This window comes from Eucalyptus grandis, chromosome 4, assembly GCF_016545825.1.
Source record: "Eucalyptus grandis isolate ANBG69807.140 chromosome 4, ASM1654582v1, whole genome shotgun sequence".
Lineage (NCBI taxonomy): Eukaryota > Viridiplantae > Streptophyta > Magnoliopsida > Myrtales > Myrtaceae > Eucalyptus > Eucalyptus grandis.
In genome coordinates this window covers 34,377,947-34,392,006 of record NC_052615.1, presented here as the reverse complement: position 1 = coordinate 34,392,006, position 14,060 = coordinate 34,377,947, and the positions used below count along the sequence as shown (strand labels likewise).

General features: G+C 38.6%; 1 protein-coding gene across 2 annotated transcripts; it reads right to left on the bottom strand.

The window, feature by feature from the left end:
* Positions 1–1,103: 1,103 nt before the first annotated feature.
* Positions 1,104–5,063, bottom strand: LOC104418978 (probable protein phosphatase 2C 60). Of its 2 annotated transcripts, none has more exons than XM_039311307.1 (5): positions 4,618–5,063; positions 3,782–4,232; positions 2,802–3,169; positions 1,971–2,207; positions 1,104–1,703 (listed from the first exon to the last, which is right to left on the bottom strand). In XM_039311307.1, the coding sequence occupies exons 2-5, from the start codon at positions 4,098–4,100 to the stop codon at positions 1,434–1,436; spliced, it is 1,194 nt and encodes a 397-aa protein (XP_039167241.1). In that variant the 5' UTR covers positions 4,101–4,232; positions 4,618–5,063; the 3' UTR covers positions 1,104–1,433. The 2 variants fall into 2 exon arrangements, with proteins under 2 accessions (XP_039167241.1, XP_010028765.2); XM_010030463.3 differs by having other exon boundaries at positions 4,628–5,063.
* Positions 5,064–14,060: the final 8,997 nt, after the last annotated feature.

The following is a 14,060-nucleotide window of genomic DNA, read 5'->3' as shown; positions in this document are numbered from 1 at the left end:
CCACCATGACCAAGAGAGGAAAACGTTCAAAAAAATTATAAATATATTATACTTATAATAATTCAGCCCTGTTAGAATTTAAATGTGCACGGATGCAAAGTTTTGGTATTAATGATAGTTTTTTATTAATAATGTTGTGTGCAAGTATATGATATAATTTGTAGTAGATGGATAATGGATAAATTAGGATAATTGAAGGACGAATAATATGGGATCTGGGAAATAGTTTCATTAGTTGAATAAAATAATTTTACAATAGTTGAAGGAAGTGTTGATGGAGGAGCTTCATGTTATGGAGTATTATCTCATGCTCTTCTCGCTCTATTACATCAGTGGGTTATGGCCTTTTTATAGGCATATCCACCAACTAAGTACATTCTAGACTTTTCTTCAATGCTGGATTTTTCTGGACTTCTCTTACATGCTAGACATTTTCCTCTTTCTTCCGGAAACTTCATCTACGGAATTCTAGATTATAATTTAGCAACTCTAGAAAATTATAGAAAATGGATCATTTCCAACAAGTCCCAAACTTTTTAATTGTACCGAGTGAATCATAAACTTTTTAACGATTCATCAATATAGTCTATTCAGTCAATTTTCACTAGAAATCACTAACATAAATGATGATCGTTTTATATAATCTTTTTATTTTTATATATTTTTATATTTTTTCCCCAATCGTGGGTTGACTTCCACTCCTCGCCCATTTAGAGGAGAGGGTCGCAACGCCCTTGCCTAGTTTAGGTGAGAACCCTAATGCCTTATTGCACGTGGCCAACGGGGCATGAGGGCCCTCACTTTGCTCTAGGCAAGAGCCGTAGTGCATTTATAATTTTTGACCAAAATTAATCAAATCAATTATATTAATAAGTTATTAAAAGATTTATAACTCAATTGATACAATTAAAAAATTCACGAGTGAATTAATGTAAGTGCAATAAGTTTAACCTTATCTTTGGCCACAAGTCTATACCTATTTCCTGCGATAAAACTCACATGAACTGATATGAGCAGAGAGCTAAAGGTCACTATCTCCAGTTTTGGCATTGGGAATCATAACATTCCGAAAAGAACTCCCCCTGATGAAAACCAGGCCAAAATACCCAACGAATCTAAAAAAAGGCAAATTATATTCTCAAGTAACATCATTTACAGAGCTGATACGAAGCTAAACTAAATGAAAGCAAAAATTGCTACTGAGGGAGGCTTGCAGTGGAGCTTTCCTACCACACACAGTTGATAAAACTATAGTTACGGAGTTCTTTAATTTCCAAAGACCATATTTTCAGCCCGTGTCCCAGTTCAGATGAAAGAGTTTTAAGGTCATCTCCTCTTCATCTGCCAAAGAAGCTGCCTTGGTAGTTGGTATACAATAGAAATAAATCGAAAACAGCATAATGACAAATACAGAAATCCCAAGAGCAGCTTCTTCAATTATCGCTGGCCTCCGAGGAAGTAGTACAGGGAGCCAAAGTATTGGGAGGCAAGTTGATGCCGCCTCCTCTAATTGAAAGTTTAGCTGACCTGATTGAGCTCACTGTACTCATCATATTCCAATCCAGATACACGACAATGACCGTGATGTCGTCGTGGAAGTGCCGGCGGACTCCCCGGTCAATCTTTTTCAAGTCCGAGTACCTCATTTCTCTTTTCCTTGCTGCTTCCTGCAAAGCAGCTTTCACTAGCCGCCTCGCACTTCCCTGCAGCGAAGGTTGGTGGACTTGAGTGCACATATTTTTCCTAGTCAAATGTGATATTGCATTCTTTTATCCTCTGTTCATGACTATGTTTGCGTGTTTCTTCAATGCAGATCAGCCCAGAAGTATAGTAGAATGAAATATGATTTTTTTAAACAGCTAATGTAATGCACCCATACTTTCCATGGTACAGCATGCTAGCTGAATGCAAATTAGACGATTAGGTTATTTAAATGGGAAAAAAAAGAAAAAGTAGCATATTAAACTTACATTGCGTGCGTGATTCTGAACTATATCTACTGCTTCCTGGTTGCTGAGCTGCTCCCAAAGTCCATCAGATGCAAAAATGACAAACCGATCATGTGGTTCAAGCTGTTGCGCCAAGATTGATGGCTCTGAACTTAATATTGGTTTCTCGAAAGGTTCACGAAGGCGACACTTCGCAATCAAAGGCTCTCGGTTGAACTCAGGCTTCTTCAGATATACATCTCCAATAGACCTTGAAATCTGCGAAACCAAATGCCGTGACCATTACTGTGAAACCTACAGATTTACTGGTCAAATTCTAGCAAAAGAAATATCACGAGCAAATGATAAATTTAGGAACTGCTGCATGAAAACTACTGATTGCAAGAGAGACAAGCAAGCTGCACTGCTGCAGGCAGAACCAATTGATTTTGATAAAACCAGCTTTGTTGTAACTTTTGGTAATATTTTCTTTCTATTGCCTTGCTAGAACATTTTTCAAGTTCCTCCTTTTGCAATTGCAAAGTTTGTAGCTTGCTGGCAGACTTGTGGTAGGAAAAGCTCCTAAAACTTGTTCATGTTCCCACTAAAATTTGGTAGTGTTTGCTTTACCTTCTAGCAAACTTTCAGAAAGGCAACCATTTCAAGCATAAAAACCCATTTCCTGATAACAAAAATGTTAGCCAAAAGCAAAGCACTATCCTAGCATGTAGCATCAAAGATGTTAGGAACTTTCCAAATCTATTATCACACTATGGACTATTGTCTAAATTGATGTACTCACTAATAAAATCAAGCAGAAGATCTGCAGTAAGAGCACATTTTAATTGACGAGTCCTGCTGGCTATAACTTACCTGTATGAGGCCCTTCACCCGCCATACATTGTGCTTTAGTACTACAATCTGAGAGTCTTCAGGGTGCATGGAATACAACTCCTGTCTCACGGACTCTATACTTGCATTATGCTCCGTCGACAGCTGGATGGCCAGTACCTCCCCTGTCGCCTTCACTGCTCTTCCCAGAACAGCTCTTGAGTCGCCAAGATTTGCTATGTAAAGGGTATCGCCAGAAATGATGCCAGCAAGGCAACATGATCCAACTGCTGCAATCTGTGGACTTACTGGCCAGAGTTTGGTAACAGTGGACATAAACCCCTCTTCTGTCGCTTGAAATGCCTTCCGTATAACATCAGCAGACACTGATTGGTGCTCCGATATGAACCCTGAAAAGGCAATTAACCAATATAGAAGGGAACTAGCTCTCTGACTCCTTCAGGAAAGTACGCGATCAATTGAAAAGCATTAAGTCAGTAAAAGAAATGAAACATTCTCTTAATCAAGCTTGGAACACGTATTTGTTTAAACTAGCAACGCAAATTAGACGTAATGAAATGATTAAGAATCATTGTAATCAAGCTACTAATCTGCTTGGCAATTGCATGCAGAGTGACAGCTCCTGCAAAGTCTGCTAAACTTGAATAAAAAGAACATTTTTTGTCAAATAAATTGTAGTTTATCAAAATAAAGGCACGGTTTAGTTCGAGATTTTACATAATAGCAAACAATGGTTTAACTCTCCATAACACCCTCAAAGACTTCTCATGCACCACCAGCACCAATGACCATATAGCGGATCGCAGTGACAATCAAAGAATCTGATAATTTCTTTAAGTTTGTATCCCCAGTACTCTGCCAAAGCCATGACCTTTTTTTTAATCCAACCATCAATATCCTCGCTTCCTCAGAAGAAGCGAACTTTGAAAAACATCAAAACAAATCATCCTTGCTTAATTTTTTTTAAAAGGAACTTTATAGTGAAGTTGGGATCCACTTACTCTTGAGATGCTGAAAGAGGTGATCATTAACGTAGCGCGAAGTCTCTGGTCCCCCGTGTCCATCGTAGACACCAACAAAGGTACCGTGGGGGCCAGACTCGAGGGAACTCAAATTGCCCGATTCGATCTGGCTTTGATCTTCTAGTAAATTATTGGCCTGGACAACAGCCATTGAGAATTCGCCATTCAAGTGCTGCCCCAAATCTTTGAACCATAGAAGCCCGTCTTGGCAGCCTCCGGCGACCGAACCCCTGCGAGCACATCGATCTGAACTCGGCCGGAAGCAGGCCCCCAATAGATTTATCAGCTCTGAGAACATGCTTCATCTCAACCAAACAACCCCCAGATTACTCCACATCTGACTTACTGTTTATACACTCAACTCAACTCAACTGTAATTACCCCCAACAAGCCTCAAACAGCTTTTTGCAGATTCTCTAATTTAAATGCCCTGCCGAATAACAACTGAGAAAATAATGTATCTGCCAAAAAGGATTTAAGGATATAAAAGGAAAGCATAAAGGCCCCTTAGTCAGACTCAGACATCCTTCCCATCCCTCACGTCAACTGGGAACGAGTTCTCAGCCCACAGAAAACCCAATTGCTGAATAAACAACACGATCAAGATGACTAACAGAAGCGAAAGGAGGTAGAGTTAAAACATGAAAATTTGCCGCCACCTCTGTTACCCTCAGACAGAGGGGAAAAGAACAAACTGAACACGGGTACGAAATGTTGAAAAAAAAGCGGTCAAAGTCCCTTTTTGCGCCCCTCCTCGAACAAGAGTTTGGTCAGCCATTAGAATTCTTGGGATTCCAGAAGGGGAAGGGAAAGACCTGGCCGTACCTTGCTTGTTAGACTCCTTGTTGATAAAGTTTAAAGAGCCCGAAAAACCAGTCAAACAGAGGATCAAGATTCGACTCCTCCTTGGCTCTGCACGATGCACTCGTGGCATTGACTGCGAGCCTCTGTCCAATGAAGGGAAGAAAGAACAAAAACTAGCATTTACCCAGCAAGCAAGCTGCAAGCAGGAAGAAGGTGGAAAACGAAGCGAGCTGATGACAGGTGATGCATCACTATGCTGGTGTCGTTCAAACGAAGAATCAAAGCTTGGACTTTGGAATTTGGTGGGCTTATTTGGTCATCCTCTCTCTCTCTCTCTCTCTCTATAATGGAGAGCATAGGACGACAATTGATCAAAGATGCGGGCGGACGTGTTTCAGAAGAAGAAGGGGTCTAAAGCTCGGGCCTAAAAAAACTCGAAAAAGAAAAAGAAAAGCGTGAGGTAGACAAGTTCCATGATACACCAACTCTGGAGAGAGAGGAGGAGAGCTTGGAGACAGCAAGGCAGAGGTCTAGCTCTGGGCTCCACACAATTCCGCAAAACGTGAAAGAGAGAGAGGGTCCATGAAGTCGGGCGTGCTTATTTCATGAAAAATCTAGTATTAAAGGAATTTAGCTTTACCCAAATGTTTATTTCTTAAAAAAAAAATTATGTTTTTTTGGTCAGTCTTAGAAAAAAAAAGAAGGGAAATTGATCAGTCTTAGAAAAAAAAGGGAAATTCGTTTTCTATCAATTCGTACCTCGTTTTGAGAAATGATTTTTTACTCGAAATTGGTTTTCAAAAGAAGTTATTGATTTCCCTTGCTTGGTCGTGAGCATGAAAACAAGAGGGACGTAGCAGAGAGAGAAGTGCTCGCCGGTCCTACCTATGATGATGTTTCTTTGGGAAAAGTGATTTCCTCGGGAGTTTGATCAGTGAAAAATATTTTCTATCGATCGATTTATTTTTAACACATCTAAACGGGTGAAAATTTGAAAACATTTCCCCTAAAAGTTTTGCTAAAAAAAAAGCACACCCTCAATTGAATTTGAATTGTCAAATATACCATTCCTCGTAAAGAACTCTTCTGATAACCTAAATTCCATTTAATACATGTTATATTGATCTAATAATATCTCTTCTTTAATTCTTTTGGTAGTTTCCCATTAATGAAGTCATCCGAAAAGAAATACGATGAACCAAGATACAAGGGAAATTTCGTGAAACATGAATAGTTGTTGTTTATGATTTGGTCCGTTGTGAATCTCCACCATCGATTCATATGAGGCGCATGTGATATTGTGTGTGATTTTCCAAATCAAATGGTTAAGAAAGACGTATAAGAAATCACCGAAGCCTATTTGATTCTTTTCTTTTAAAATTTCGCAGTATAGTTTTCTCATCTACGTGTTCAATGACTTGTTACAGTAAGTCTTACTTAACGAAATTTGAATAGGATCATGGTAATTCAAAGTCAATACCTACGGCTGAAGAAAGAGGTTCGTGGCATATTAGGCTTGGCCGGCCGAAATGACAAAAATAATGAGTTTGGACGAGTGATGCCCTTTATACGCTGGTTCACTTTGTCTCGTTATGCTCAACTAACCCTAAAAAAAGATTAAATAATTTTTTATGAAGCCTGACTCGTTTCACGCCTACCCATTGATCAAGTCTACTTATGAGGAAATTTTGCATGTCCACGAAATACGGCAGTCGTATGAATCCAAATAAATGCCCATTCTTTGATTATTTTTAAATGTTATGTCATTGCTATCGCCACACTTTGACAGAAATCTCATATGATACAAAACCTTTCTCGATTTAGAAATTGTAAAATCATAATTTCGTCCAAAATGTTTTGTCTAGTTTTGCCTTCAAAAACATTAATCCTTGAAAAAGGGGTCCATAAGTTGTCAAGGAGCACACTCCCATGTTTTATAGGATCGGTGTTATTGGACACAGCTCATTTACACAGCATGATCGTGAGATAAGATGCAAAGATGAAGTATGAGCACAGCACGACGAGAAAAGAGAAAGCATAGTACCAAACTTACACATTTATGTCGTCAGTTAATCTTTGAGATATTAGTACGAATTGATTGAGACACAACTACAGTTACGACACATTGACATGAATTGTCGCACTAGATTTCGTCAATTGGCAAATCTTTTCATCAGATAAGAACTGTTTGAGTGACGTCGCACGTATGGTGAATGAATCGAGTATGAAATTCACTTCACGCACCTCAATTCGATGTGCCCACCCAAAAGTAAAAAGGAAAATACGAAGAGCTCCGTTCGTGGAGGATAAGGTCTATCCGATTCCGAATCGGACAATGACGTTTTTAGGTAATACAGTTACATGATAAATGCGACAGTTCAATTGGTCCGCACGAATGACAAATCAGGACAGGCACTGCTTTCCTTTAGAGGGGAAAAAGGGGGCTTGAGGCCACGACTAAAGAGACAGGCAAAGTGGTGGTTGTTTCCGGTCCAATAATTCGAGAGGTTAGTTGCTACTAGTGGATGGCGATTGCTTAACGTGCTCAAATTGGAAAGCATCTGATGAAATTCGATCTTTTTTATGTGCACTGCATTATTAGGGCGTGGGATGTTGCATATTGATCGCCGGCTGCAAAAAAATGTTAGGTCTTGTGTACTGGTGGAATCGACGAATCCATCGAAGGTCGGTATCCCGTTTTCATCTGCTTCCGATCGATGTGCGAAAGCCAGACGGGATCTTCATCTTAAAACTCAGGCTAGTCACAAGTCATGATAGGCTAGTGATTCAAGGTTTGACTCTTGTAAACTCAGTCGAGTGACATCGCCGTCCGGTGGGGTGCAGAAGTGTTCTTCAGATGCATTCGACCGTTAAAAGTAGACACCCATTTTTTTTAAGCACCGATGCCAAATGTTGTCACGATAATTCTTGCGTTCTCTTCTTCCTATCATAGACATAGGCAAAGATTTTCCCTCATTTTTCTTCCGATCATGCCTACATAAGTCGTGAACATTAGATCGGTGATGCCGATGTCTATAACTCATTAATAGGAAACATAATGGAGGGACGGAAAAGGGGAAAACATTACCCTTACAATACCGACTTCATCATGTGTAATCTTCGAGATTAACTTAGGAGAAATTAATTCTTCGCGACCGACCTTAGATTCGATCGGAGAGGTCAATACGCTCGGGCACGCTCGGAGTGCAATAAAGCAAAAGAAACGACGCCCGCAGATAGTGCGAGGCAAAGCGATCGAAATTTCCACGAGCGCATGAGAATAATAGTATCTTCCCCCGCTCTGCATGTTGCGATGAGTCGAGGACCTGACCTCTCCGCTCCTCTTGGTGAAGAAGCATCATGATGATCCGTCGCTTTCCGATCCGCAACAATGCCCCGACCTAATTCATCCACCAGGCGATGAGACCTTTCCTTCTCCCCCACTTGGATTTCTATCTTTTTTCTGCATCTTTTCTCCTCCCCAAAAAAGCTGCCCGGTTTAGATCCAACTTGCCCTTTTAAATAATTATAAAAACGCAAATAATCCGTAATTTATAATAAAGATTTTGTCCCCACATTTCTTTATATGGTGCGTTTGTTGCGCATAGAAAAAAGGAAGGAAAAAAAAATGATCCCTAAGTTCATATCCTGTAATTTTACAAGCATGTAAACATATCAAACACAAAATGTTGCCGATAGTCAAAATATTCTTCCTGCTATTGCAAAATAACGGTCAATGCCAGCGATGCGACTATTTGCTCTTGTGTTTGTTTCTTAACTATGTTATCATTGGATATGAATCGCGCTCCATTCATAAAGTAATCTCGATACCGCTTTTTTTTTTTTTAATCTCAAATTTTTATTGAAACGACCCAATCACACCAATGTCCTTATAGGGTCATTGTATTTCGGAATAAGTACATCATAATTTTTATAATTTTCATATGAGGTATATTTGAGTACTATAACTTTTTTTTTATCACTTATGTGTCACATTGTTGATAAATCATTCAAATAAATGCCTAACGTGGCTTTTTATAATTTCCACAAGGCCTTTTAAGGGCAAATTTTAAGTCCAAAGTGGAAAATAGAAGAGACTACTTGGCAAATGAACAAAAAACAACAACGTTTCACCTGTCTCTATCTCACACATACACACACATCTGATCGGCCATGGCGACTTGGAGAAATTTCTAGCTTTACTCATCCCAGCTTCCTCTTCACTCAACAGCAAAGTGTATAGATCTCGCTCCCTCGCTTCATGTTCTATCCCTCACCCTCAACGGTGTTGTCGCTCATTCTCGACGATGATGGTCATTTGCTATGCCTGCAACTATGCCTTTTTTTTTTTTTTTTTTTGGTATCCGAAGACTCCACCATGGACCCCTCGTGCCCGAATGGCTCCTGAGGGCCGGGCCCCTGTACCTCGGAGGAGACTAACTTAGCAACCCACTACCAGGGCCCCCCACTTAAATTGCTAACAATTGCGGGTTTCGAACTTTTAATCTCTGCGATGAGGAAGGGACTCTCAACCAATGCAGTTATCCACAGATGGGCAAAGTGTTGGAGATACAGAGAATCCCCTGGGAATGCAACATGGACTCTTTCAAGAATGCATTGGCACTGCCGAGATGGCTGTCTTACTCCTATTTGCCGTCGCAGCCTTCTCTGTAGTCATAGAAGGTGGCAATTCAGAGAGCCAATGTTGGGCGAAGAAGGCTTGTCGAGTCGAAGAATAATAGGAAGGCCGAGAAGTCGTTGTTCATGCCTCCTGAAATTGGGATTAGGGTTTGAATGTTCTGATTTCGTCCCAATTTGAATAATTGGGATTAGGTTTGTGTGAAGTACATGTTGAATTATGCTCCGTCACCTTGGGGCAAACATATGACTTAAAGGCATTGTTTCGTGGCTAACTTGCTAACTTCATTTTGCCGGCAAGACACATTGAATGTAATATAGTAAATTACTGTTCCGTGGGACTTTTAGCAAGGCAAATCGCCAATAGCTTTTAAGTAAACGAATTCTAATAAATACGGCATTTGAGTGATAAAAAAAAAATTTATGGTACTCAATTGAGTAACATATGAAAGTTATAATATTTATGATATTCTCATCATTTTTCTTTATATTTATTAATGGACATGTGGCATATTTGAATAGTTGATCCGAGAGTGACTACTACCATGCCGTCTTTTAATGTCTCTTGGACCTTAAACTCAAATTGATTCTTTCTTAGCACCACAAAAAATTCAGATCGTTTTGTACGGCAATCAAAATCACATTCCTATTTCTTGACGTGGTCAAAATATTTCCATCTTTAAGCAACTCACGTGTATTGACCGAATCACATGTTGACTCGAAATCATTTGACCGGATGGAAAATACGATGATGGGAGCAACTCGTGGCTTTGTTATCCGGGGAAGGGGCATTCCAAGATTATGCCGACACAAAAAAATTCCTAAAAGAAAAAAAATGGAAAATGTGTTTATGGTACCGTGTCTCATAACAATTAAGCATAATTTATTTCGAGAAAAATAGATAATATAATTTTTTTCCTAAAATTGATCATTTGTACCACTTAAATAATCAATCGATATAAATTCATAGTCGATAACATTTTATATATAAATATTTTTATTAATAATGGTAATATTTTTCGTTCATTCATTTTTATAAACAATACAGAAGGTCATTTTTAGGGGAAATATATTTTACATCATTCATGTTTCTCAAAATAAACAGACCTTTAATCTTTTGATCTATCAATATTCTAGCTAAACAACTATAATAATTTCCCCAAGGTAAAAAAAGAGAGTAGAGATATGAGCCCAAAATTTCGTCTGATGCATGCACAAGCTGACGCTATTTGAATATGGCTCGCGATTTGCGATTCAACACGTCAATTTTTATGAAAGTCAATTTCGTCGTAGAACTGACGTTGCACTAGGAAAGAAGCAACACGAGCTAAAGCCTTCCTCAGAAAAGCGAACCCGCTCGTGGAATCTTGGAACGCATTCTTCGACCGGGGTCGTGGGAATTCGAGCTATGTTTTTTTTTTTTTTTGGGGTCAATTTTCCATTGCATCGCCATTGACGACTATCTTGGACTGTCCATCCTCAAATTCCACAAACCCTAAATATTATAGTAGGAAAGCACCAGCTGTAGCTTTCTGTAGGTCTCATGGATGATGCAAGTTGGGATGTAGGCTTTGATGTTGGCTATAGGACTTTTATAATTATTGGGTTCTTCTAATAAAGAATGGGGGTCTGCTAAATATTCCCAGCGTCAGGCGTGATGTTCGGGTGTTTCGACTCCGACGTGCAGATAATCAAATGGACCTCGAAGTGGGTCCATCGAGGAAAATCTTGATACGGGCGCGACTGAATATCGAATTAAAGAATTGGTGACGAGAGGTTTATATGGGTGAAAAAGGCGATTGGAATGATGGGCGACGCTCTTGTGGACATTCATCTCTTGAAGGAGTAATTTATCGATCTATCGAGTTCTTCTTCTTTTGATAATTCAATGTGTCGTGCAATATAATATGGAAGTACATGGAGTGTTGACTCGGGAAAAAATAAGTTTATTGATTCATCCAGCTCCTATGCTCCACGTAGGTCAAAGTTTTTCGGCATGAGAACAGTGAGGGACCATTGAATTCGAAAGGATCCGATCTTGCGATTTAGGGAAGTTCTAGAAGCGATTTTAAAATTATCTGTGTTCTGACACTAATCCAATAACCATACTTTTTTAGATTGATGATTTACAAATATAGATGTCATTTGCTTTAAATTCTTATTAAATTTATATGCGGACAGCATTCACACCTTGTAAGCTACAAACAAGGGTTATGTAGGATTGGGGTGGAGGAGATTGTTGCTTTTCTAAAATCCTACACTTCATGAAAAATCAGTATCACTTATCACTATTTTCTTAACTAACAAATGTGTTCACGTGTCTTGTGTATTTAAAAAAAAATGATATTTGGATGATTAAGAAAAAATAGTTTATTGAGGTATATTTGAATCATTGACTAATCGAAAGAAATTATGATTGAAAATCACAAAAAAAAAAAGGCCGAGGAGGAGAGAGGATACTTCGAGATTTTAAGTTTTTTATTAGAGAAGCTATTAAAAACATATGGGAGATAGATATTATTATCTATTTGCACATTCTTAAGTCCTTTTGTTTTAGTATAGATATTAATCATTCAACCTCTCCATGGAATTACAAATTGTTGATGAGTAGGTGAGAGTTCTTCTTTTGAAGTGGTCGGTTTTGAGACGCCAACTCGCATTACATATTGCATGACATCAAGATTTGGTCATGTTACTTCTGATTAGGGATTTCTCAACTCCGCTAACCACGTGTTAGGGGCGGCGAAAAACTCCTGAATAGATTCGAATTGAAAATTTCAGATCTTTTCGAGTTAGGTTCTCCTTCTGATTTGAGCAATAGATTAAAAAGAAAAAAAAAATCAAGCATGCGAAGGAACACTTTTCAGGAGTTGTTGGATTTTTTTCCTTTTCTTCCTCGAAAGCATAAAACACTCAGCTTATGATGGTGAAGCGGGAAATCATCTATCTCACGAAATTTGACCAGACCATGTTCCGAAACTCTCCAATTATCTTCGCTAAGAGGAGTAGCAAACCCATTAACTTCCATCTTCAAACCCCGGCGAAGCAATCGGAACATGTCAAATTGTCAATATGCTCATTCAACTTTTCGACCAACACTTCGCCTTTCGAGCCTTAGGGGAGGGTGGGCCAAATGACATCTATAATTCAGATTGCCTCTGTGCAGCGAAGAGGAAGAAGGAAAAGGGGAAAAATGGAAAATTCGAAATGAATCTTGCGATTTAGGGATATGTGATTTACAATACAAATCTGACCTATTTTAACTCCTTATAAAATTTGCAAGTGAACGATGTTCATAATTTATAAGTTATAGACGAGGGTCATGGACGGCTAGGGTGGGAGGAGATTGTTGCTCTTCTAAAATACTACATATCGTGAAAAATAGTAAAAAATAGTATCGCATATCATTGTTTTCTTAACTAACAAATGCGTCCATGCGTCATGCGTATCTAAAAAAAATTGATATTTGGATGATTAAGATAAAATACTTTATTGAGGAACATTTGAATCATTGACCAATCGAAAGAAATTACTAACGAAAATCACAAGACAAAACAAAAAAGGAGGGTGAGAGGGAAAGAGGATACTTCGAGATTTTAAATTTTTTATTAGAGGAGTTATTAGATACATATCGGAGATAGATATTAATAACTAATTACGCATTCTTAAGTCATTTTAATTTAGTATGAATTATTAATTATTTGACTTCTCAATCAACTTGCAAGTTGTCAATTAGTAGGTGAGCGTGCTTATTTTGAAGTGGCCGGCTTTGAGACACCAATTTGCATTACATATTGCATGACATCAAGATTTTGGTCGTGTTAATTCTGATTAGGGATTTCTTAACTCAATTAACAACATGTTGGGGGTGTCAAAAACCTTGACCCGATCCAAATTGAAAATTTCAGATCTTTTTCGAGTTAGATTGTCCTTCCAATTTGGGCAACAAATAAAAAAGAAATTTGAGCCCGCAAAGGAAGGAGCCGTTGGAATTTTATTTTTTCTTCTTCTTCCTCGAAAACATAAAAACTCGCTTCCAATGTTAAGCTGGAAATCATCCATTTCACTGAGTTCAACCAAAAGTACCTTCCGAAACTTTCCAACTCTCTTAATTGAGGACCCATGGAGTAGCAAACCCATGATAATTTCCATCTTGAAACCCGACGAAGCCATCGGGACATGTCACTATCCTCATTCAACTTTTCGACCGGCACTTCACCTTTTGAGTCTTTGGGATGGCGTGTCAAATGGTGTCAAAGGTTTGAGATTACCTCTGTGCAGCAGAGAGAAGAGCTAAAACAGGGAAAAATGTAAAACCCAAACCGAATTGAGCCCAAGAAGTTTAGGGGGTGCATGATAATTCTCTATTTCTGTTTCAGAAAACTTGTTTTTGGAATAGAAATCCGTTTGATAAAATTATTCCATTTTTCTATTTCTGAAATAAATTTTTGTTCTAGAAATAGATTTGGAATAGAAATCAAAAGTATATTTTTGGAAGAAATGAGAAATAAAAATTCTTATCATTGTTCGTCAACCAATCCTCCATCCATCACCACCGACCATTGTCGCCCGTCGCCGGTGACGGTGATCGCTTTGACATGATGGGTATTTTTATTATAAACTCATCTAGAAATAAAATTGAAAAATCTATTTCTCTTCCAGAAATCAATTTCTGACTAGAATGATTATTATTCGTGCCTTTATATTCTTCATTTTTGGTTCGGTTTGGCTCAGCTCAGCTCGGGTATCAGCGAGGTCCGACCTGACCCGTTGGTACCCTATGTGTAGCCCCATTGATCTCAAAACACAATACAGA

Bases quoted from the DNA above. Each gene is read 5' to 3' on its own strand.
- LOC104418978 (XM_039311307.1), bottom strand. From the start codon at position 4,100: ATGTTCTCAGAGCTGATAAATCTATTGGGGGCCTGCTTCCGGCCGAGT. The intron at 3,170-3,781 runs GTAAGTGGATCC...TTGCCTTTTCAG, and splicing joins CCTCTTTCAGCATCTCAAGA to GGTTCATATCGGAGCACCAA. The intron at 1,704-1,970 runs GTAAGTTTAATA...CCTTCGCTGCAG, and splicing joins TTCAGAATCACGCACGCAAT to GGAAGTGCGAGGCGGCTAGT.